Source organism: Rhodnius prolixus, unplaced genomic scaffold (genome assembly GCF_049639745.1).
Source record: "Rhodnius prolixus isolate KJV_2025 unplaced genomic scaffold, Rpr scaffold_1, whole genome shotgun sequence".
NCBI lineage: Eukaryota > Metazoa > Arthropoda > Insecta > Hemiptera > Reduviidae > Rhodnius > Rhodnius prolixus.
The window spans coordinates 35,106,009-35,132,193 of NW_027411581.1; the positions used below are offsets into that span (position 1 = coordinate 35,106,009).

The window sequence follows — 26,185 nt, forward strand, 5'->3', positions numbered from 1 at the left end:
GGCCCATTGATTCATAAAAAAATTCTTTTAATATGTTATTCCATTTTGGTTACTTACAATCTTCCTTATTAACTAAGGAAACGCATTGACCCGATAGATAATTTCATTCTCTTCTTTCGGTTATGCAGAGATCATTTCATAACTGGATTTAGAAAGTCGTATATTATTTATTAAATGTTAAAATAGACAATGTGCAAGTGATAGTAGATAGAAATTTGCGGATCAGACTAATGTCAAAGATGCAAGATTGCTTGAATAGTGGTGAACTGTGGCAAACGATCGTGTGCATAGAGAGATGTTTGCTATACATGACTGAATAAACGACTGAATAAATATTGATATACCTCAGCACCAACATCTGTTTCCTACATATTGTACCAGTATTTATTTTGTATGACAAATAAGTACCATTAGAGTTTTTTCCTTTTACTTTTTTTCTTTTTTTAGTTTAAATACATAGTTTGCCTTTCATATTTCTAATTAGTTCAATGAGACCATAACCAGTTTGCTTTTCTTAAAATAGAAATAGGTACTAACTTAAAATGTTTTCGTGTTTATGTAATTAAAGATTCATCACCAGAACTTAACGAACAATTCTTCAGAGATTAACAGTTCAGGCGTAGCTTAACACCCTAGTATCTTCTTAGGCTTTTGGGAGATGTTGCAGAATCATATACTTTTTTGCAGATTTTTTTTTTTTTAATTCACCAGTTACATGCGGTTACTGAACTCGGGAGCTCCCACTTGAAAGTCAACCTTGCAGAATCTGCACATCTAAAGTTTCTTGAAATTATTTAATTTAGTTTTTAAAAACATTAACCGAGGATTGTTTTATCTAAAATTGTATCACTGAATACCCGAAGAAATTAGTTATACTCGCCAAAAATAGTGATATTAATGTTTATTAAGTTATTTGATATTGTTGCGTGTAAAGTGGAATAAGAGAAGCAGTACTAGAGTTCAGGAGAAGTACAGAGCAATATCTTTATGAAGAGCTGTAGTAGACAATGTACGAAGAAGTTGGAAGTGTGCGTTAAGCTGTTGGTGGTGTAATGTCTTCTTGCAGCCGGGCGAGATGAACTGCGCGGAGTGGAGTCTGCTGGCTGCCTAGTCGTGGCTATTGCGCCCCTGTGGTTTTTATTAAAGCCACCTTTTGATAAATAGGAATCATCATTTCCCCCTTCTTAGCCCTTCTCAATATCATTAACGTTCTCTCACATCTCACACCAACTACCTCTTTTTTTTGGGGAGGGGGGGGGGGTTATCTCTCTTTAATGCAACCCATATTTCTCTTTATTTATTTGTTTCTTCGCAATAATTATTGTGAGCCAAAATAATTTGTTTTATCATTTTATTTCTCTTATTAGTGAATTTTATTGTAATGACTAATTTGCATTGGTAACTAATTCTTCTAATTTGAGATTACTGTAGAAATTTACATTATTGTTTTTAATAACTCCTCTACATTAAATTACATATTTAGTGGGAAATTTGTTGCAGTCCTAAAGTTGTACTCAATATTTTTGGGCTTAACAATGGTTCTTTTATTCTAATTACTTACTACTCACAGCCCACTTGAACCTTGGCCTCCGCCGAAGAAGTCCCTCGACTAGTCTTAGTACCAAGATTGAATTAAGGGTTTTTTGAAGTGTGTTTTTGAATATTTTTTTACTTTAAAATGCTTCCGAAGCTCTGAAAACTAGTTACATCTAATTGCAGACAATATCAGTCTATCGTGTCATGTGAAGCTAGATATCCACCAACTGGAATCTTTTAAAATAAGGATTCCTTACCTAGCTTATTCTTTGCCTTGGCATTATTAATCACCATGCTTTGCAATCTTCCGTTTCTTCGAACTTTTCTATTACCTTTTTTCAGTTGGACTAATAATATCAATCGATATCGTCCGCAAACACAAGAATCAGGGTACTTTTTTAGATAATATCCGCTTAAATCTACTCAAAGGCTTGTATAACTGTTTCTACACCCACGCGTAACAGTGTATCGATTTGGCCTAATCCATTTTCGGATTCTGAAAGGTACCAGAATTATTCTGGTACTATAAAACAATGTCAAATACATAATCTCCAACTTCAGCTAAATAACAAAAACAATACTTAGGTAAATTATCCGACATCATAACGACAAGTACATTTTGACTTCTGGCAAACTTAATTTGGTTTGTAGGACAACAAGCAATATTTTTAAAAAAATATTAGCTGACTGGAGTGGTTGGCGTACTCGATTCTCAAGCAGATAACCCATCTACGAATCCAGCTGTTGGCCATTTGGTTTTCTCTTAGGAGCTTCTTACAGCTCACTATCCAGTGATGGGGGCAGTGTTGTCTGTAAAGAGAGAACACTGTCTGGAGGCTGGCAGTGCATTGAATAAAACTCAATTGAATATTGACACCTCAATTGAGCAAAAAGAAAAAAAAAAAAGGTGACGTTTCTGTCTGAAATCTGAGATGATAAAAATTCGAGTTTACACAGAATTTTAATTCAAAGGTTACAAAGCAAGTAATGTTTGCATTTTCTCTTAACAAAAAATTTTGGAACATTATGGTTCATAACATTATGGTTTATTCAGCATAATGGTTGCATTGATAAAGCATATTATTTTTCAATTTTTGACATACGTAGTTTAAATAATTGCTTTTCCCTACATAAACATGGTGGAAGCTTTTCAAGTTTAAATACACCGTCTACTAGAGTATGCGCTGGCTTTTAGCAGTGAATGTTGTATGGTATTGCTGGGCAGATGTAGGATATAGTTGGAAAAGCCACTGGGGACTGTACTCCATCACTTTCTCCCTGGCGTCCCTACCAACACGCACACTCCGCGAGTAACATCAAGCTCACTTGCAAGTGATAGTGGATGCATTATACATGCAACAACTCAAACTTCAACCCTCACTTACTGCTCGGCCATTTCCTGCAAAGCAACTGTCCCACCACATCAAACACCCATCTTACACCTGCTGATCGTACCCACCTTTCTCTATATTTCACTGTACCATACCTTATTTCACAACTAAACTTAATTAAATCATTTCTTTGTGAAATATGTATGTTGTTTACAGTTATTTTTAATAGTGGCTTTTTTGTAAAACTGGGTACCATGTGCATACATTTTTGATAATTCTAGCGTTATAAAAAGTATAATGTACATAAACAGTGCAATCAGTAACAGGGAGGAGATTAGCTTCGTGCTTAGCGTAGTGGATTCCCACGCGGAAATCCGGGTTCGATGCCAGTTTCCGGCTCTTAGAGTTTATCTTCCTTAGAAGCTTCCTACATTCTAAATTAATAATTTTAATAAATTTAAGAATATTAATTTTAAATATTAATTATTGATAAGTTAAACATTTTTTAATATTTAATTTTTTTGTTAAGATAATTTTAAATAAATAGTCAGTTAACAGGAGATTCAGTTTTCCTGTGTTTAGGTCTTGAAGAGGTCACCCTTAGGGTTGAAACGTTAGCAATGAAAATTGAGCTTATTAAACTCTTTTTTATTGAGTTTTTATTAGTCTAAACCTATCATTAAAAAACATTATTCGAGTAATGGCAATTTTAAATATTTAGTTAAAAAATTATTATAAATTTGGATACATTTCTGTCTTTAGAAGTTGCTTTTTAGTAAATTATGAACTTTAAAATAGATAATTGTCAGCATTAGCCAATTGATTTTGAGAGAAAAGTAAATATTTTCTAAAAGTCATAAAAATCTTCGAAAATGAGGGTTATCCAAATTAGTTCTTATTTAGATTTTAATTCCTTACTTGTATCTTTTATTTCTTTTAATATTTCTTCAATTACTTTAGCTTTGTTCTTCAAATATCAGTTTCATAAATGAAACTTAATAGTAACCCATTTAAATGATAACCCCATGTAGTTAGTTATCTGTACTAAATTAAATATAATCGTATATTAAAGAGATAATAATGAAAATCAAATTAATATAATATAATTAAATCAATCAACATTTGAATAAACACCTTATTACCTGTCTTATTACTACAAACCACAGCAAGTGCATAAAAATAAGTAATGAGTTAGTGCCTGTCAGTTGGAAGTCATTTGAATGGATTTGTCAAATATATAGATGAAATCTGAAATTCACTCACATATAGAGTTATAAATTGCTGGGCGTTTAACTAATTACCCAAGCATTGTGACAAACTGTCGAGTTGTGTAGCTAATTCACCTGTGACAAGCGCTCTTTGTATAGGAGTACGGTTATGTACCGTCTTTTCGCTTAGTTTTGAAAGATTGTGAAACAAAAACAATATTTTAACAACAATTAGCTGCTTCACAAAATAAAAATTACATCTTTTAAAATCATATAACGAAGGTGTTTACTAATTGATTTGGTTCGTTATCATTAATATTCAATGTAACTTGTTTATAATGTTGATTATTTAGTGTGTTTATAATTTAAATTACTTTATTTTCAGGAGAAAAAGGCGTAATTTTAGTAAACAAGCATCTGAAATTCTCAATGAATATTTTTATTCGCATTTAAGTAATCCCTACCCATCTGAAGAAGCTAAGGAAGAACTAGCGAGGAAGTGTAGCATAACAGTATCCCAAGTATGTATTCTTTTAATAATTGAGTTGAATTGTTCCTAAAATTTCAATTATATACATCTTTAACATTATCTAACGTAATTAATTTCTGAAGGTACTTCTAGTAATGAAGTGCTGGTAAAATTGTGTCCATGTAGAATGGAGGGAAATCTACCTGATCTCTGAGGGGAATTTAAATGTCTTAATTTATTCAAACAATTTCTTGAGTGCACTGTAGTCACACAAGTGAATATTAAGGCCCATTTACACGATGCAACCATCGTTTCTATCTCCTCTTAAAATAAGTACTCTTGTCAAAAAATGATTCCTCACAGATTCAATTAAAAAATTAGTTTTTCTTAAATTGTACAATAAAAATCCACGTAGGTAGTTTATAAACTTGAATTTTTTTTTTTTTTTTTTATGGTGGTCGAGGGCGTTCATATGTGATTCCCAAACATTCCTGGTAGTTCGCAGTTTTCTTCTACCTCTTTATCCCCTCATTGTTGCATCAAAACGAAGTTTTGCTTATCGACTGCGTCCATCCTCAAATCATGTGCCCAAACCAGCCCAGCCTTCGTCCTCTCAAGCATTTCTAGCATTTTATCCCCGTCTCTTTCCCCTCATTTCTTCGAGAAAAGCGTATTTCTACAAATTAATAGTAATGGATTTCCAGTTTAAAGCCCATGATTCTGTACCATTTGTTTTAGAATATTTATGGAAACTATTGTTTTCAAGGCCAAGACTATTTCATTTTTATTTAAGTAGCCTCGCTTTAAAGTACCGAACATTTTTCCGGCTGGGAATCCTGTCGTTAATTTTTTGTTATTGTTTTTGGATTCTACCATCATCATTAATGTTTACCCTAAGTTATTTATATTTAGCTACTTGCTTCAAAACCTCATGATTGCCCTCCTCCTCCTAATTCATTCAGGTTATGTCATATTAAAAACAACAGCTTTTAAAAACGATCTTTTAATTGTTATCGTTTCGGCAAATTTGTTCTTTTTATTAAGACCTAAAAATCATTTTACGCCTTTGTGGGTATATTCAAATGTATATAAACATACAAAAATAGATATTTCTATAAGCAAATTATCAAATATATTTATCAAACTCTAAAAAACAGTATTATATATTTATAATGTATTATTTTTAATTTCTCCTATATTTTTAAGGGAAGGTATGTTTGTAAAAATAATTTCATTGTGAGAAATCAAAAAAAACTTTATTTTAATGCTTGATTTTATTTTTAGGTATCAAATTGGTTTGGTAATAAAAGGATTAGGTATAAAAAAAATATAGGAAAGGCGCAGGAAGAAGCGAACCTGTACGCAGCGAAAAAAGCAGCAGGTAACAATTAAATTTCAAATGTTCGTTCTATTTATGGTTGCAAAAAAAGAGAATTTATCCTCCAAGTTTTTGTAATTCAATAGGATAAAATTGTACGAGTTCTAGTCAAAATTATAAAGTTCTCAATTTTTGAAGATTCTCCAAAAATAAAGTCATTATATCCCTCAATTTAGGGGCGACTGTAGTTGGCTTTGTAAATTGGAGATCTCTCAAGTTCGAATCCAACGTGTTGCTACTTTTTATTTAATGTTAATAAGTGTGAGCTTCTGTCTTAGCCCACGACACCTGACCGGTCATTTGGCGACGCTTCAAAAAATAGGCGATTACTTAATTTTAATTTTATTTTTCTTAAATCCCCAACTTTTATTCAGTGGTTTTGATTAAGATAGTTTAAATATATTATAGCGAAATAATTATCTGGGTGCAAGAACTTTGGGGATTAAATCTCTGTAATTTCTAGTTTAAGTGTCTAATTAATTATTTATTACGTAGCCTTATCCAAACAAATAATAATAATAAATAATTATTCTTTAATAATTTAACTAGAAATTTTAGCAATAATTATTTATGTAAAAGGAGTTTTGGATTTCAACATAAAAAGGGGCATAAAAAAGAAAACATTTGATTTATTCATTCATTTTCTAAAATACGAACATATAACATTTATACAATTGTCACACCCAAGTACCTTCTTAGTTATTCAAGCACAAAATGTTCATCACATCATGTGTAGAACTTGGTAAAATGTATAAATTTACTGCAAGAATATTGTTGTACATGAAATTTAAGTTGACGTTAAAGGGATGTGAGAGGTTTATGCAATAACTGCTTGTACAGTTAAGTAAATAGAGTAGTAGAGTTTGTAGGTGGGTGCCATCAATGTCGTTTGATATTCACCCGTTGGCTTCACCAAACTAAATAACACACATTCTGTGTAAGTGCGCCGTTGCCAGTGAGTAATGGAACAGGTAGTGCAAGTTGTTGTTGTAATGCAGTAGGTGGTTGTTTATTTACTTTGAGTGATGATTGACAGCAGTGAAATGTTTAATTGTTCCTCTCTCACAAGCTTCATGTCCATCAGTTATTTATCTCATTCTCTCTCTCTCTCCGAGAGCTCGCGCTAGTCAGATTGTGATAGTTCGGGTGAGTATGTATGGAAACCTAACATATATGTGCTCACGTTTTAGAATCTGTTCTGATGTCGCTTGTTGGGTCACATAAATAACACCTTCATTCTCAGTGTCGATATGTCCGCAAATATATCAGCATTCTGTGTACTTTCCTAGTAACTTATTGTTCCTTATTTTATAAATTAAACAGTTACAAATAATAATGTTAATTTATTAAAACGGCCTGGTGGGGTAGTTGTATAAAGAGTTGATCGTGAAAAAGGGCACAAAAAAGCTTGACGTTAAATAACACCCAACTTGACCAATTTTTTTCTCTTTTACTATAAATGATAAAATTCCCAAATTTTCTTAAAATTCAGGGCAAATCCTCGTTTATAAGAGTATTTTTTTTTTTGCAACAACGTAGATTAATTACTTTTCGGGAAATATGTATTAAATGTTGGAGGTGAATTGTTTGAAAATTTGTATAATATATGTAAACAGTTTCATTATTTGAATTATTTGAACCAAGTTCCCACAAATTCATTCATTTTTGATCAACTTTATTATTTATTGTTATTTTTTTTTCTAATTTAAACGCTTTTGTGTTTGCATCGTTGTTTTTGCGTATTTGTCTGGAGGTATTAAGGTTGCATTTTGTTACCTTAAAAAAAAAGTTGGTCAATTATTTATTTGACTGAAAAGTGATATATAAGGCAGCGATCATGGGAAAAATGTCTTTTAGTGACTGGGCTGTTTATCTAGAAGCAAAGGTTATAAAAAACAAAGAAGGTTTCAATCACTGAAATCATACTACATTAAATCCATTTCGTCTGCATTTAACAATTGCTCTCAATGTATTAGAGTTTAGCGATTAAAACATTAACCATTTTGTGCAGTTTAGTGGTTCTGATGAAATCGAATATAGTTTCTATATGGTTTGGGTCCTTTGTTCGGAGAAAAGTTTCGTCTTGTACTTATTCATATGAAGTCCTAAGTAATTCTTAAGTCAGTAAAATTCACCGCACGATTGGGCAAGTTTGCACTAGGTACCTTTGTGTCAAGGTGGCATGTCCAATTTGGAGGCGGTTCAGTATCACACCTTCGCAACGTTTAACTCGTAAAGAGAAGCTCCATCTTTTGAAATCCATCTTTTTATTGCTCCCTACTTATCAACAGAAAGCCATCTTTGTCTCCTCCTTCACTTTTATTTTGGTAAGCGTGATTTAGTCCAATAATACGGAATACCATCAGTAACACCTAGCTAAGTCGGCAGTGTCAGTTTCTGGGCATCCAAATGAATGTGAACGAAATATTATTTTGTAAAGTGATGTTAAGAACAATAAATGTTTTGAATTTACTGGATATCTGGCGGGGGAAAAAAATGATTAAAGTTGAGGGGAAACAATAAATGCTTAAAGTAACGATTTTTAAAAGATGGTGAAATATGTATTCAATCGGTTCTGTTTGAACAAAACTTATCAAAACTCAGGCAAAATCGGGGTCAATCGTTCATAGAAAAGCACCGAAGAGAGATATATTAGTTTTATTTGTATTATACTAGAAAAACCAGGTCACATTGGACTGATTTCCAAAACGGATTAGATTACGACTTCAATGCAAATAGACATTAATGCTGAAAATAACATTTCAGAAATATTAACCGCTGTATTGAAAAATTAGGGTAGTAAAATCTGAATATTTTAAAGATTATTCGATAATATATGCTGGTATTAAATTCCTAAATTGCTTCTTCCATAAATCGGTTAAAGAAACAATGGGGATATGCTTTGTCGATTCTGAAAATAAGTTATCGATTTTTATTTGATAATTTAAATTTAACATTTTATGGTTAGTTTTAAAAATTAATGGACTCTTTGCAGTCAATAAGTGACTGAAGTGATTGATAATCCAACAGCACTTTAAAATAAAACCTCCAGGAATGTCTTGCCTTGAGATACCGCCGCGATAAAGACCTTTATTAAGAATTTAATTAAGGAAAAGTAGTCTGTGTTTCCTGGATGCTTATTTTATTATTATTATTACTAATTCAGTAAAATTTAAAACTATAATATGTTTCTGCTGCTGCAAGCCTCTTTAAAAATAATTTTTTGTTACTTCCAAATGTCGAAAGAAACGAGAATGACTGTAATTTTTCATCGATTAATATTTAGCGGAAAACCTCTTAAAACAAAATTAAATGTTTAAATAATGTTATAAAATGCAAATTTAGGCCAGCTGCAGTTTGTTTCTTAATATCAAATAATTGTATAAAGGAAGAAAGGTTGACATTTTCTCTAAACCAGCAACGACGGTTAGAAAACCTCCAGAGAAAGCCGCATTACTTTCCTTAAATTTATATTTCAATTTCCTGTTACATTCTACTTACTACCTTTGGCCATTTTCAGAAGAGTCCTTCGGTCAGAACCATTTATTGGGAATTTATTTATTAAACCATATAGGTCCGTGCGTACGTATCAGTTTTAAATTTAGTGAGCTAGCCTGACAGTTAACTGGGCTCAATGTGAGTTAGCAAAAAGAGTAAAAGAGAAGGTTTGTGGTGTGCACACGAGCGTTCCTCTGGATGTTTGCTTGTGTGACAGAGAGAAAGAATTAGTTAGTATGAGAGGGAAAAAGGAGAGAATGTGACTTTTTACAGTGCTCTGTAAGCTATGGTGACCATAGTCTGTACACGTTGGTTTTGGATAGCGCGCAGAGAGAGAGGGTTTCTGGCTCTAGCGAGCAGCGGCTGGTAGAGGCAACTGGGAATGGAGTTAATATATCAGAGCTGTGTTGGTGACACCCTCAATGGCTGGACCAATCCTCTAGACGCTTCTCTTTATCACTATTCCTCTCCTCCCGTATTTCTTACATCCTCTCTCACACACCACTAACACTCTTAATACCACCACCAAGTTTGCATTTATGAATGATAATTACCTGCATTTTATTATGCTACTAAATTTTCTTAAGAGTAGTAATAATGTTCATCCAAGGAAGAGTGTATACCCCTCTTACATCAAGCCTTTGTCAACACATCATAATATTCATTATTCTGTTCCATATTAATATCCCATCATAATTAAGTAAAATGTAATAGTTCAATGAATGTTTGCTTGTCTCAGATTATACTGTAATGACTAATCATCCCCAACTACAGTAGTAGCATCCTTAATTTTATAAAAATGTATATATTTAAGATGAACTATGATTCTTTTTTGGTCATAGTTTGCTTGTATGTTTTAATCTGATTCTTAACACTTTCAGCAGGAGCATCACCGTACAGTATGGGTCCTGGATCGCAGGGCACCGCTACCCCCATGATGTCCCCGGCACCGCCAGGAGCGCCGCAGGACTCAATGGGATATTCGATAGGCATCAATGGTGGAGACTATAGTTCTCCAATGTCCGCCGCCCAGGTAAACATTTTTATCTATATTTTATAGTGTTAGAGATACTGTAAACCCCTTTTTTTTATTCTAAACTAGATATCTTTTCTTTTTTTCTTTTTCTTCTTTAAAAGCGACGTTTTGACCAATGAGAGTCATCTTCACATTTTTCATTTAATCTCAGTCTTGAAGACTGCAATTTTATAAATATTTTATTCAAAGGCATTTCACTGCATAGCGTATTTAAAACACAAAAATAATTGCCAGTTTTAAATAATTTTTGAAATTAGCGCATAATACTTTAATTTATTCATTGAACTATTTATTGTACTTTATTTAATGTTATGATTGAGATAAAATATTGAAATTAATAAATGTGTACATATTCTGTTTTAGACTCCGTACTCTGATGGCAGCCTGGGCTACGAAGGCATGCATCAGGTGAGCGACTGATCACAGGTGACATCATCTCTTAAACAGTCATCTGAATAATATTTAGTCAGGCAGCTACAGACAGACAAATTGACTTAATACCTGGATGAATATGGGAAATTTTAGTTGCAGCTGTCTTCTGATTAAAAAAATACATTATTCTCTCCTCTCTCGCGCGGTCTTTAGGCACGGTATCTCCTTTATTATCGAAATAGCCAATCTCTGACATTCTCCATCCATAAATTGAGCAGTGAGAGGCGCCTTGGATGTGAAAATCTAAGGGCAGCTAGGTAGTTAAGAATCTGGGACTTCAGTGGTATTGCTTCTTCATGGCAAGTCTTTTCAAACCTTTGGCAGTCTCCATAATTTTCTTCTTTAATTTTTTACTTGAATTAATTTAAATACATTTAAGCGCAGGATTTGTTTAAAAAATATGTTCATCTTTATAAGTGTGAATTGTATATTTATTTTATAAAGCTGTATTAAATATAACAAAAATTATTGTAATTTTTTTTTTCATATATGTACGTTCAAAGTGAATTAATAGCCTAACAAATATTGTATGTTGGTAGAAAAATTATATTATATCAATATTAATATTATAAACACAAATATGGATTGATTAAACTTACAATGTAATGTATTTTGTTAAAAAAAAAATCCATATTCTGGAGACTGGCAAGGGTTTTGTTTTCCATTAAGAACATATTGTGGGCATTTAGTTGTAGAATTATTCTTTGATATTTTATACTTTTGTTTATTCATCTTGAATCAGAGAAGTGGAATATTATTTGTTTGAATATTATTTGGAATAGTATTAGAACATTATTTTATGAAATACTTCCTAGCATTATTTCTGAACTGTTGTGTGCGGCTTATTTCATGGAAAGAATTAAACAAAAAACTGCTTTAGATAAATAACTTAATGCTAATATGCAACTGTAGTCTATCATTTATTGTAGTCCTTTGCTTTAATGAGTATCTAAAATAGGACGTACCAGTTTATTCTTCGTAGTAATTATTCCTACTACGAAATCCTTTTAAGGCAGAGAATTCAATACAACCTGCTTGTATCTCCTCTACCGTAGTTGTATTATTATTACACTAAACAATGAGCCTTGGATCCGGTGTAAGTAGTGGTGTGTACCGAAGGAGCAAGGTCAGCTTTGTAGCAGGGTAAGTTTGAAGTTCAAACATCAGTCCTTAAGTTGTAAGGCTGTTTGACGCTATAGAGAAACAACTAATGATCTGATGGTGCCATTTTAAGAGTGTTGGGTGAGGTAATAGCTAAATTTATCCACGTTCTTGAATTTTTGTTGGGTTAATTTCAGTGGGTGGGTTGTGCTTCTTAGCACACGTTTTCGGTGCACTAAAGTAGAGTATTTCTGAACCGAAGATGCATGAATACGTTCCAGCTATTCACAGCAGTGGTAATGAATGGTTTTGCCACATGGGATCAATTCTTAAGCGATAACCAACTTCTTCTGTTCCAATTTATTCAAGCAAGCCAAGGGTTCTAAAAGGATGAACTAGTTGACCCTATTACTCCTGGTAGGACTTAACCAGGAAACAATTTGATTGTTAAAACAATCAACCGCTTTATATGTTTAAGTGGCACGTTTTTTAAAAAAAATCTCAGCTTCTTCTGGAGCCAACACGTGAAGAACATGAAAAGTATTCGCCTATTTTTTCAGGCGGAGCTTTGAAATCTACCAAATTAGGTGGACCGAAGCACATATTTTCTTTACTATTAACATTTTACCATTTAAATCAAAAGATGCAACATGCGGCACTCGAACTGAGGACCCCTTTACTTGCCCATACTCCTAACCGCGAAACCAAACCCTAACCCTCACTAGTGTGAAGAACATATAGTATATAATTCACGCTTTTTTTGCTTTACTAGTTTTTTAAAGGGTATGGTTTATAATAGATTGGAATCTCTACTAACAATACTAATTAGAGCTATTAGAACTATTCGTTCGCAGCTTCAGTCGGAGTGACTATATCTAAGATTGAAAGGACTGAACCAATCTTTCTTTCCAGCTTAATTTCTCCACTCTTGAAGCTCAACTTTGAGCAGCTAGTTGGTACACCATTTTTCCCCGTTTCAAACTTCAAAAATTTTCCTAGTTTTTTTTGGCCGCAGAACACCTTTTTTGTGTGAAATCTTAGAATCATTAAAATTTCGAATACCTCATTCGTACTGAACACACGAAATGTTTAATTTCGTTGAAACAGACTTTGATTAATGTTTAAAAAACATTTTATCAAAATTGGGGATTAAGATCATATTCATACCCTGTTTTTATTTGTTTATTTAATAGAGAAACCAACCGTCAATACAGATAGTACGACTTGAAAGCAATCAAGTATCCTCACTTCATTATTTTCTGTATTTAATTTCATTGATGCTTAAAATTAAGAAATGACAGAATCGTTTTCCGTTATAATTATCAGCTGTCTCAATGTAGTCTCCTTAACATAGTGAACTCCCCCGATTACAGTTTTCGTAATGATAACTGAAGAATCTGTTAATACCTTTCAGTTTTTTTTGCCAAGTAAAATACATTTTTGTAACATTTTGGAAGTTTGTAAAATAGTCTTATTATTTTAATGTTGGCAGTTTGCTTTCCAAAATGTCCACTCTTTAGGCTTTCAGATAGTAAAAGTCTTATGAGTTTTATATTTTTAAAATATTGTTTAATAAATTTATTCAGAATGGTTCTATCGGTGAATCTAATAAAAAATTTGAGGGTTCGCATTGCATCTTTCAATCTTTGAGCATTTAAAGAAGTGAATAGAAAATGTTGCTCTCATCAGTTGATTTGGAATTTATTCAAGTCTCTTAAACTAAGTGTCATCCATAAAAATCAAACTACAGCTACTGACAGAATTTCTTTCCTAATAGTACCTATTTCTGTCTACATCCTAGTTTAGAGTTAAGAGACCATTTATTGAATCTCACGGATAATGGATTCTGTGGTTTATTAAATTTTTGAAGCATACATTCAAGTAAGCAGCCTCCTTGGTGGCGCAGAACAAATTGAAGATCCCTAAACTTGTATGTGTGTGATATTAGGCTTTTGGGAGAAGTGATCACATTCCAGGTACTAATCCAGCCTGAGTGACTCTTGTGACTAATAAAGACTGGGTAGCCATTAATTTTTTATTTGCCCAGAAGGTTAAAATTAGCTCCAATCCTCTTTCTTCGCCAACACTGTTTGCATATATTTATTTTTTCTTCACTTTTACCATTTATGACCCACAGATCTATGATTACCTCAACACGTTTTTGCTCAACCTACTCCAGAAGCAATTATTGATCTATCATGTAAAACTGGCGTGCATCAATAAATCTTTCTGTTAATAATTCTGTATTTAATAATACAAATATCAGGATATGTTGAAAACAAATCTGATTAGGTTATACGTAGGTGAGGTATAATTACAGCCAACTTTAGCCTTTCAACTTATTAATCCTTAAAACTTTTCGGACAACTCATAGGGCTACAAGAAGGCGAGTTATTTAAACTGTAGAGTCTACATTTCTTCTTTTAATTTATTTTATGTAAAATTTTTCGGATTACACTGTTACAAATGTCAGAACTATCATCCACACATTAAGTGCAAGTTTATTTATTCATCATTTCAACATCTGGCCGTAAGCTTTATATTTCTTGATTGTTTCAAAGTATTGTAATTTAAGTTAACAAGATTCTTAAAACTAAAGTGCACCGTAAACTACTAAATAATTCCTTCCATACATGTGTTACTTGATGATGCAAGTACAGAATTATATCTAAAGTCACATTTATTCGCAATTACTTTAATCAAATTGGTGGTCTAGAGTTAAACAAATTATTGTTAGTACTTTTCCTTCAAAATTGAATTTTGTTAGTGAAAATATTCCTGAAAATTGTAACAAAATAAGTGAATATTTCTATAAAAATTATTTTTCTTGAACACTTCTTAATTTTTTCCATAGTTCTAATTCAGTTTTCTCATTGTAGGATTTTTTTCTAATAAGATTTTCACATTAAACTAATTTTTAAGTTTGAATGGTATTATCTGTTTATGCAATATTGGGTTGGTCCTACATATATACAGTTATTTTTATTTAAACTTATATGGATGGGAGAAATTAGTTGTACTCTAACTTGCTTGCAGGTTGACCTTGAGTGCTCCATTGGATTTATCTCTGGCAGTATTCTTTTATCTATTTCGTTGTATGTAACAAGGAAACTCTTTTATACTAGTCCGAAATGTATTAGATGGAAAATTGTACCTCATCGAGTCGTAGCTTTCTTGTACATCGAATTTGAAGCATCATTAGATCAGGATTATTGTATCTTCATGTCTGTTAATTAAAGTCTCTAGTTCATCCAGGTTTACTATGGGGACAAGTTGCACTTATTGAGAATTGATTACAACATATTTGATAAAACTCTTAATGAAAAACATAAAATAAAAATGAAAAATATTTAAAAAAAAAAGGCAAAGTTTTTATTTATTTAACTTATTAAGTAAGTGAACAGGTTGTTCACACGATGTACCAACAATTCAAAAAAAAAAAAATGTTTTGTCTGCTCTAAATAAAAAAAAGTGTGCATAACTAATAGCACTAACACACAGAATTATCTTGTAAATAATTAAAATGTTTTCTTGAAGAAATAATTATAATAATTATGAATGAATGCAGCTGTTTCCCTTTTTGCTCATTTTTTAAACCGCCATTTATTTTTATTAAATTTTATCCTTTGTGCCATTTTAATATTTTTCTTTTCTTAGTAGTACGTTTAAATGCAATACTTTTGCATTTATTCCTTTAAAACATTTATACTAATTAAATAAAGTAGCGGTTTCTACAAGTCATTCATTCTGTTTTTCTATTTCTAAGTGTGTTATTAATGCAAAACTGGAAAAATTGAATAGTCTTATTTTAAAAATTAAAAACATGACATTATTTAAAATATAGTAACAGGACTGGCAGACGACATTGGACAATCTTAAAAACCAAAAATTATTTATTATTTAAGAAATTTAAAGTCAAATGAAAATTACATGTTAATTGACTGTATCTAACGACTTAATATCGTTTATACTCAATCATACTAACTGACTTTAAAAATACAAATCGATTCGACAACATTAATAAATGCTGCAAATATTTCTTTGTTATGTTTTAATGTTTTAATAATGAAGTATTATTAATTGTCCATTAAAGTGTTGGTCTAACAAGGTGTTATATTTTATTGTTATAGGGGAGTGGTAAGACGTCCGGGTCGCCGCCACTTCGTGGGGAAGGTTGGAACCCACCAAGGGAGCAGATTCCAGACTTCCAGCCATTGCACCCTGAGGACAGCGGAGACAGCAGTGATATAGACATCAAGCGGCCCAAGCTGTAGATAACGCCAAGCCGCCGTACCAACCCCCCGTCCAACACAGCTCATACATACGCGTTACCACACACATAGCACATTAATACGCTACAAAGATATATATATATATATAGTACACACACACATACACAGAATTGTGACGATTTCCCGGCCATGAATGAAAAACCGCCCTCACGTTACCTTTCTTGACTAGAAAAACAGTATTAAGGCGGTTGAAGCCGTGAAAAAGTTGCCGCTGATGTAGGAATAAATAAAAGTAACTAGAATAATGTCGACGTGACAATAAACAGAGAGAGAGGATGACGGGGGGCTGGAGGTATGTGTGTGTGGTGTGTGTGTTGTGTTGCACACCTCCTGGAGGCCGCTGTTCGAGGCGAACGGGTGCCGGTGTCGGTCAGGATGGCGATTATGGTCTAGCTCGCTCGCCCTGGTCCTCACCTCAAAGCCACTCTCTTGCTCAGTGGTACAGCCACAAATATTGTGATAGAACAATCGTTTTTATAGTGTTAAGTGTATAATGCGTTAATTTCTCTCTTATGTTCTTTCTCTTCACATTTCCGCATTGTGTTCATTAAATTAAATTTGTACATTTAAGGGAGAATTATTTTTTTCGAGAGATTTATGAATAGGCTGTACCACTCTGCAAAAATAAAATAAAATAAAATTGTATAAAATGAAAAGTAAAAAATGTAAGGGGATACTTGTGTAAAATTGTAATTTGTAATTGAAGTTTGTAGATGATTTGTTTATAAACATGGTGGAGGTAATTTGTAAATTATAAATAACACACTTTCTTTGATTATTCATTGCGATTTTTATGTTGTGAATAACTGAAAGTTAAAATTACCATTTAACATTTTAAGAACTGAACAAAAATAGTTTTTTAAATACATTCTTTAGTTTATTAATGGCATCACTGTGACGAGCAATATTTATATAATGTTGTCTATATTTAGCAGTATAATTATTATTCGTTTTGTGAATATTTAGTTCCGATAGTATAAATTTATAGCGTTAAACCTTTATCTAGCTTTATGTCTAATGTACAGAGAGCTTAAACAAGTATACGTACATCATACACATCATAATTAGAAATTAAGCAACCTTGTGGTCATTTGAAGCCTTTCTGTTGAGGCTTCTGCTTCGTATACGAAGTTAAAATTTAAGTATTAAAATATCAAAAAAAGAAAATTTTAAAGAAATTAAAAATAAAGAAAATTTCAAAGGCCTCATTAAAAAGTTTTCATACATTGCTTACTTTATTTTTAGACGTTATATGCACAATCTTTGTATGCCTTTTTAACTACTCTTAGCTACTTTAAGTCGACTTTCTATTGAGTTGACTAATGCGGTTGTTCCTAAAAAAGCAATCCGCGGTGATTAAAGAGATATACCAGGATTCTCTATGATCCGACACAATATATGTATACGATTTTCTATATAAAAAAAAGAAAAAACAAAAAAAAATGTAATACATGTAACAATATTGTTATTCTAATACTATATAAGGTAGTGTAATTTGAAGATTTTTTTTAGAATATGTCCTAGGCATCAGAGTTTGTGTGATTACTAACAATTAGTTTAATCAAATATATGTGTAATGTGTTTGGCCAGTAAGGATGGAAATGTGCGCACATGGACTTCCATTGGGAAAATTAAAGCATGTTCAATCAACTTTCCATTTCTTTTCCTTTTTTTTACGAATTTAAAAATAATAAAATAAATTCAATTAAGAATTCGACAAATTTTTCTTTTTTACTTAAAAGTATACAAAAAAAGTTTTAAGTTTTAAAACATTTCTGGATGTGCTTGAATTTTGCGAGTGGTGACTATGTAGAAATGGGGGCGAACATGTAAAAATACAGAAACATGTAACTACCATTACAAATGTGATGATCGAGTTACTTTATGTAGCTTTAACAGTTGGCTCTGGGAACTAGAGTGAGCCAATGTTACAGTAACTTTACTTGTGGCTTAAACGGTAACGGGCTAGATTTAAGTTAGCTTTTATTTTCATTTCTATCCCGTTAATTAAAAACCAGAATATTTTTCTATTCCCCCCAGGACCCACCATTAATCTTTTGTTTTGTTATACTTCCATAAACAATCAAAAAAATACAAATGTATACTACTGATGTAAAGCAGATGGTAAACCTAATCACACCGTAAAAAAACCTATAATTGGAAAAATGATTTCTTGTACCAATTTTTGCTATACTGTATCATTGCATAGGCACTTAAAAACGGCATAGCAGCTTAATGTTTAGGACACGATGTACAAGTTAGAATTGGAAATCTTTATCTGATAGTCTCTCCTTTAGCACTCTAGACATAGGAAAATAAAAAAACGATTTGCCCACATTTGATAATTTATTATAAGTTTTTAATTTTAAGGCATTCTATTAGTGATTCTTGTATGATTGGAAAGTGTGATGAGGAGCACGGTTAAACCTATCTGTTACATTTTTTAGGTTAGTTATTACAAGTTTTTACTCATATTTTCATTTGACAACAAATAGGTTTAACTTAAGCTTAGAATAATATATATATATATAAATATAGTATACATGTGCAAAATAAAACATGCAGAAATGCATGCAAAGTATACGGAGTACGGTTGTAATTCAGAGCTATTTTTCATTCTGTGTATGTAAAATTAGCAAGTAATGTTTTATATATATATAAAACAAAAACTATACAAAGTTTACAGCACGCAGAGAATTCACATTCATTGCAAGAAACTTTAGTTTTTATCGTCTCTATGTTCTGTAATACTAAGAGTTTAAAATTATAATCATTGATGTTGAATATATTATTGAGTCTTTTATACCTAATATCTACCTATTTTTTTGACAACAAACTGAACAAACCATTTAACTATTTTACATTGCCGAATATAATTAATATATGAAGCAGCTTCCCGTTTCAAAATTTTTTTAAATATTTTTGGGTACACATCATTAAAAATTATTTTCAATTACTATTTTTCACTTTTCGATATTTGCCATTATTACCCTAACAACTGATATATAAAATATATATATACAAGAAATTCTTTATTGTGTACATTTGTTTTGTTCATAATTTCCTCGCTATAAATTCCAATTGTTTAAATAAAATTCATGTGTAAAATATGATCTTCGTAATAAATGTCGCAAAACCGATATTAAATAAAGAAATAAAATAAATATCTTTCTCCTTATTTAATGTTCACCTTAATGTAAACAAAATAAGTTTTAAAAAAATACGTACATTAATTATAGAAATTGCTTTAATTTTTACGTTATAAGAAGTAATCAGGCAAATGGAAACTTTTAAATTTTTTGATAAACGTATTATGTATTTACAAGTTTGCATGTAAAAACTGCTTCACTTTTTCAAAATGTACATTTAATTTTTCTAATACTAGAATTAGCTAATACTGACACTCCTGAGTTTTAATCTGTTCATTCGGGGATTTAATTTGTTTTTTGTTTTTTTTTGTCATTTTCATCCATCTATGAACGAGTTTTAGAATCTTTAGTTTTAGCACAGTTTTCTGACAATCTACTAGGAAGGGTCGTTGGGCGGCAACTAGGGCTCAAACCCAATAGTCTATAGTATACTAAGTTGAAATTCAATTCTAATTAGAATGATAGAAATTATTAAAAAATAAAAAAAAAAAAATTATTTTAGCAAGAGACTTGCAAAGCTAATATGCATTGTGGTACTGGGTTCGATTCCCGGTCTAGGCCTTGGATTTTATTTAATGGTTAAATGAGAAATAGTAAAGTATGTTTGCTAGTCGCCTCCGTCCACGACACCTAATTGGTAGTTGGACGTAAAGCCCTCCTGAAAAAATAGGCGATTACTTTACTTTTACTTTATTTTAGCACAAAAAACTAAGATTACAGATGTAAGAGGTGTGTTCAAAAAGTAACGGGAATTTTTAAATTTCGCGGGTTTGGAGAGTCTGATTGTAAAATTTTTTTTTTTTTTATTATGTTGGTACACATGCCCCTGAAGTACGATAAAATTTTCAGTAATATTCATTGTTTACTTCTTAAGTGGCAGCCGTTAAGGTTAGACGTGTTTTTCGAGCTTGGCGATTTTTGTTTGTTAAAAAAAATGGATCAAAGAATTTGTATTAAATTTTGCGTAAAAAATGAAATAAAGTGTAATAAAGTGTGTGAAATGTTAATAAAGGCATATGGTGAGTCTGCTATGAGTAAAACAAGGATTTACGAGTGGTATAAGCGTTTCCAAGATGGCCGCGAAAACGTTGAAGATGACGAACGACCTGGACGTCCAAGCACATCAACAACCGATGAAAACGTGAAAAAAGTGAAAGAAATGGTTATGAACGATCGCCGAATCACAATCAGAGAAGTCGCTGATGATGTTGCCATATCAATTGGCTCATGCCATGAAATTTTTTCGGATGTTTTGGGTATGAAACGTGTGGCAGCAAAATTTGTTCCAAAATTGTTGAATTTCGAACAAAAACAGCGGAGAATGGAAGTTGCTCAAGAGTCACTCAATGAAGTCGACAACGATGCGGATCTACTGAAACGTGTTATAACAGGTGACGAAACATGGGTTCTTCCTAGGAGCTTCTTACAGCTCACTGTCCGGTGATGGACAGTGTTGTCTGTAACGAGAGAACACTTTCCGGAGGCCGGCAGTGCACTGGAAAAAGCTCCGGGCGCTAATAACCTCAGATGTTGATGCGCCAAAAAAAAAAAAAAAAAAAAAAAAAAAAAAAACATGGGTTTACGGATATGATGTCGAAACTAAGGCTCAATCGTCCCATTGGAGGCATTCTGGATCGCCAAGACCGAAAAAGGCTCGACAAGTGCGGTCGAATGTGAAGGTTATGCTCACTGTGTTCTTCGATTTTAATGGCATAGCGCATCATGAATTCTTGCCACAAGGTCAAACAATCAATAAGGAGTACTACCTACAAGTTCAACGCCGTTTGCGTGAAGCAATCCGAAAAAATCGCCCGGATTTGTGGCAAAACAATTCATGGATTTTGCACCACGATAATGCACCTGCTCACACTTCATTGCTTGTTCGTGAATTTTTGGCCAAAAACAAAACTTTAACGATGCCCCAGCCTCCATATTCGCCAGACATGGCTCCATGTGACTTTTTTCTATTTCCAAACATAAAGAGAACATTAAAAGGCCGTCGTTTTACAAGCATAGATGACATTAAAAGCGAATCGCTGAAAGAGCTGAAAGCTATCACAAAGATCGAGTTTCAGAAGTGTTTCGAGGATTAGAAAAAGCGCTGGCACAAGTGTATTGTATGCGAAGGGGACTACTTTGAAGGCGACAATATTAATGTAGATGAATAAATAAATATTTTTTTCAAAAAACGAAAATTCCCGTTACTTTTTGAACACACCTCGTATGAATAGCGTGGGCGTGTCATCACAGTTCCTCTGGAGTAGCTCGTTGTTACACTCTCAGATAAGTCTCTCTTCTGGTCAGTGTTCTTTCTCTTCAGTCAATGAAGCAGGTACTAGTCACCGGGATGTGTACTTATATTTATTAGTTAATAAGCAATTATTTCAAGTGCACCAATTTTTATCATTGATAACAGCTAAATGAAACAACTTTCCTAGTTTCGCTATATTTATTTATTCATTTTTCGCAGATTTCAATCTTTCTTTTCCTAAACTTTTGAATGTCGCAATGTTGTAATGAATAAAATGCTGTTCTCTGGTAGCGACCCATTTCAGATTGAAGGCCTCAATTTTTTGTTTCTATTTCTGCCCATGTGGAACTCTAATATATCGCCAATTCACCAACCTATTGTTCTCTTAGTCCACCTGCGATGGTTAAATGATGGTGGTTACCTAGCTACATGGTCCGCCCAATTCCACTTGATAACTACTTCTATCATTTCTGTTAGAATTCTTAAATTCTCTAATCCTTATCCTTGACTGAAATTTAAGATGCTCCTTCCCTTGGAGTAGAGACGACATGGAGAAACGACCTCCAGGTTTAGCACCCCACGACAAGCTGGGGAACGCTTCTTAATATTGAAAGACTACCACCTACTTTGCTGATCTTTTTGATGTCCATATAATTTCATTGCTCAGTATTTCCTCAACGCAAGTGTAATGTTTAAATTTTGTTTAGTAGTACTATCCTTAAATTAAATTATTTGACTTAATTAGCACCCCACGACAAGCTGGGGAACGCTTCTTAATATTGAAAGACTACCACCTACTTTGCTGATCTTTTTGATGTCCATATAATTTCATTGCTCAGTATTTCCTCAACGCAAGTGTAATGTTTAAATTTTGTTTAGTAGTACTATCCTTAAATTAAATTATTTGACTTAAGTAGACATCTTTGTACACCTAAGCTCTTCACTTGAAAAAAGTATTTATTTTTAATTCTGATTGCTCACAAAACCTTAGCAATTTCATGTCTTTCTGGTTTCTCTTACCTCTGGTAGACTAATTCGTTTTCTCTTTTTAACTTGACGATTTAGAGTCTCCATAGTTCTGCGCTATAAATGAGAAACTTTTATCTGTTCTAAGTAGGTATCAACTGGGTATAAAAATGTCGCATTCTTCTTCTAGTAGGAGCTTAGAGTTAAATAAAGTATAATTTTTAGACTAAGTAGTGCTATTGAAACAAAAATTGATATAAATTCTATTTCCTACTTATTCCGCTTTGCCTACTTTATCGTTTTTCGATATTAAGGTGATCTCGTGTATATCTAACCCTTGAAATAAAGGTAAAAAGAGCTTGTGGAATTGAAGCATAATAATAGTTAAATAGAATATAATAAGTAGAATATAATAATGTGATAGCTTATTACTTAAAAAAAAATATTAGAAATGAATGGAGATATGAAATAAGAGTAACTTTAATTTTTGAAAATCATACTTATACAATTTTAGGCTATAAAATAACACCGCTTTTAATCAGTGGCAAAGTAACATCACATCACATCTCATAGAAAATTTAATTATTAGCGCAATTCACTTTTATTTAGCTCTAAAAGTTTTGACCACTTTATGGAAAAAAGTTGTGAAACAAAAACAAAATTATAAAATTGTCGTTTTCTCGAAAATGAAGAAAATCAGCCGCAAGTTTAACCACGGTGCCATACTGAACTGACCGTCGAGGATGGTGATTCTACATTTCATTTGCGACAAAAAATCAATTAAGGTCTGATTCTCAACATAATAGAGAAAAAAGCTATTTTTTGCAATGTTTCAAAACTTTCCCTTAATATTTACTCCTGGAGCTAAAGAAAAGATAATTAAATTTTTCGTAAGATGTGATGTTATTTTGTGAATTGTAGATGTATATGCATAATAGAACAATAATAATATTAATAGGAGAGAAGGGAAAACCTGTCAGCGGGCTACCTACCGTTCGAAATTTTCAAAGGATGGTTCACTTTGGGAAACTTATTTTCAAAAAATTGCTCTTTGTGGATGAACAAAAATTAGAGTAAAGTTATGAATTTATTACGAATAATACAAACAAAACCTTCATTTGTTTTTTTCCTCTATGAAATTTTATTTGTACAATGCCCCTTAGTAATAATATTAATTAATAATAGCTTGCGTCAGACACAATTAACTTTTTTTCTCTCTTTTAATCCAGACTTTCGCTCTATGGGATTCCGTCATGTCACTTCATATAATTAATTAACTACAGTAATAATCATCAATAGATTCATGCAATTATTCTTATAATTACTGAAAAAGTAACTATCTAAAGATTTAGGACTTGTGACAACCAAAGAAAAATAGACAGTGTATTCAAACAATTTCAGGGATACCATAAAAGATTTAGAGGCCCACGATGAATCAGCGCTTGCAGATTTGTAGAGGAGAAGGATAAGGTACTTATACATCTCTTAACAGAAGTTGCTCTCAAAAACGTGGTGTTTAATGAGTCTTTAGATTTCTGAAAGGCCGCAGGAGAAAATAAAAAGACTGCACTGTGGAAGCAAATTTTTAAGGAATGATAAGAGAATCGGAGAAGGATGAGAGTACTTTAGTAGTTTAAATGGATGAACTCTTGAATGGCTAGTGTATTAGTAGGTATTTTACAATAGAAGATGTAAAAATATAAGCAGGAATCAGAATTGAAATTCAATGAATTCTACCTCCGGTTATGTAGAATATTATGACGAAACTATAAATTCTTTTTTCCAAAACTTTTCTTGTTTTTGGCCTTTATAAATTAAAACACCTTGAAGTATTGAGGATTTAATTTACTTAGTTTTTTCGATAGATTTATTATGGTTTAAAGTGAATTTTTTAAGAACCTAATTTCGGACGGAAAGTCAGTCAAAGAATATCTGCTGTTCATTTCTAATGTTTAATTTCAGTGCTTCTTAAGATCTCAACTATTTCACACAGTTAATTTCTCTGCAATTAATTAAGTACATCATTACGATTAAAGTTAGATCCACTCTTGTCATTCACAGAATCTTTTTGGAATAATCTTTTTACCTGGTACTTCATTGTGCGCAATTTGGTCCTTTTTTTAAAGACAACTTTATTTCAAATAGTTTTTGTTTTTTTAAGAGTTACATAGGCAAGTGCAGTGTGTGACAGAATAAAATTGGGAGTCAAATTCTTTTCAACAAACTGATGTATAAACTTCTGATAGGTAAAAATCTGGAATCGGACTGTAAAATAAATAAATAAAAAAGTGGATTGCATCTCTGGCAACTTGTGGATCTAGTTCGTTAGGATTTCTTTTAAATCAAATTTATCAAATAATTTTTTTGCATTCAATTTGAAGCTTTACCCACATTATGAATACTGCGAATGTCTGTGAATATTTTATCTTCCATTGATAAGATTGACTGTCGCCACTTTTCGTACAAATTAAACGTGAATTATTGGTCTAAATTGGTGTCTGTCCTTTTATACATATGTTTGGCTTGATATTCATTAACTAGATATTCATTTATTTCGAATGATTGGCGACTCGTTTTCTTGTGAATTTTTAAGAAGGTCTTAAGGGTAGTTTTTGCGGTAAATGTTTTGGAAAATAGAAAGCATGACAAACCGCTAGGGTCCGTCTATGCAAAGTCTGAAAACGTTTCTTCAATATGTAAAAAAAATAGACATCTTAAAGTTAGTTAAAAATAGATTTAGTAAGACAGAATTTTTTTTCTAAATACCAAGAGGCATTAAGTTGACAAAGAAGGTTAAAGAGGTTAAAGTGAGATTTAAAATGCTAATCCTTCATAAGGAGATTTAACTTAAAATACAAAACTTATTTAATTGAAAAAAGTCTAATTTGAACCAAGAATAATAGGTTTAATTTCTTTGATTTGATTGAATAAAGTTTGATTAAAAAAATAATTATAATCTCGTTGAAAAAATAGATTCGATTAGATAAATAGATAAAATTAGGGAAAAAAAAGAAAAGGTAAATATATCTGAGTACATGTATGTAATGTTTTTTATAGATGCATCAGAGATTTTCAGGCATTAAGTAGTACAACTTGAACCACAGAAAAGTATCTATTTATAAAGCTCCCATTTTATTTGAAAACGCAATGATTGAAGTGTAAAATCAAAGAAAACGGCCAGCCCCACTGATTTTGGTGGAAAACACAAGTTTAGAAACAGTACGAGTAATATTTAATAGATAGCGCAAGCTCCTTTAAAATTATTGTTACAGCTCCCAGATGAGTGTGTTGTTTTGACCATGTGGTTATGTAATTGTGTTTTGAGTTTTAGGTATGCTGTTGCATAAACATTATTTTATTATTATTAATCGCTATTTATTGATTAATAGAAGGAATCAGCTGAGTGGTCAGTGCAATTCCCACTCGGTGATCCAGATTTGAAACTAGTACCTACCCTTAGAAAGTTTAAGTAGCATTAAACACAAAAGTATAATTAGTATTGGAGAATTAGTAAGTCATATTTCATTAGTATTCTAGG

General features: G+C 32.0%; 1 protein-coding gene across 5 annotated transcripts in view; it reads left to right on the plus strand.

Annotated features, from left to right (window-relative positions):
* The window catches only part of exd (PBX homeobox extradenticle), a 620,888-nt gene extending 601,819 nt beyond the window's left edge, over positions 1-19,069 (plus strand). For 2 of the 5 annotated variants that reach the window (XM_074138519.1, XM_074138553.1), the window contains 5 exons: positions 4,461-4,596; positions 5,829-5,925; positions 10,302-10,453; positions 10,820-10,864; positions 16,120-19,069. In XM_074138519.1, coding sequence (XP_073994620.1) covers positions 4,461-4,596; positions 5,829-5,925; positions 10,302-10,453; positions 10,820-10,864; positions 16,120-16,263 — 574 coding nt within the window. In that variant the 3' untranslated portion in view covers positions 16,264-19,069. Of the gene's footprint in view, positions 1-4,460; positions 4,597-5,828; positions 5,926-10,301; positions 10,454-10,819; positions 10,883-16,119 lie in introns of all 5 variants that reach the window. The other 3 variants (XM_074138534.1, XM_074138528.1, XM_074138544.1) reach the window with 3 other exon arrangements.
* Positions 19,070-26,185: the final 7,116 nt, after the last annotated feature.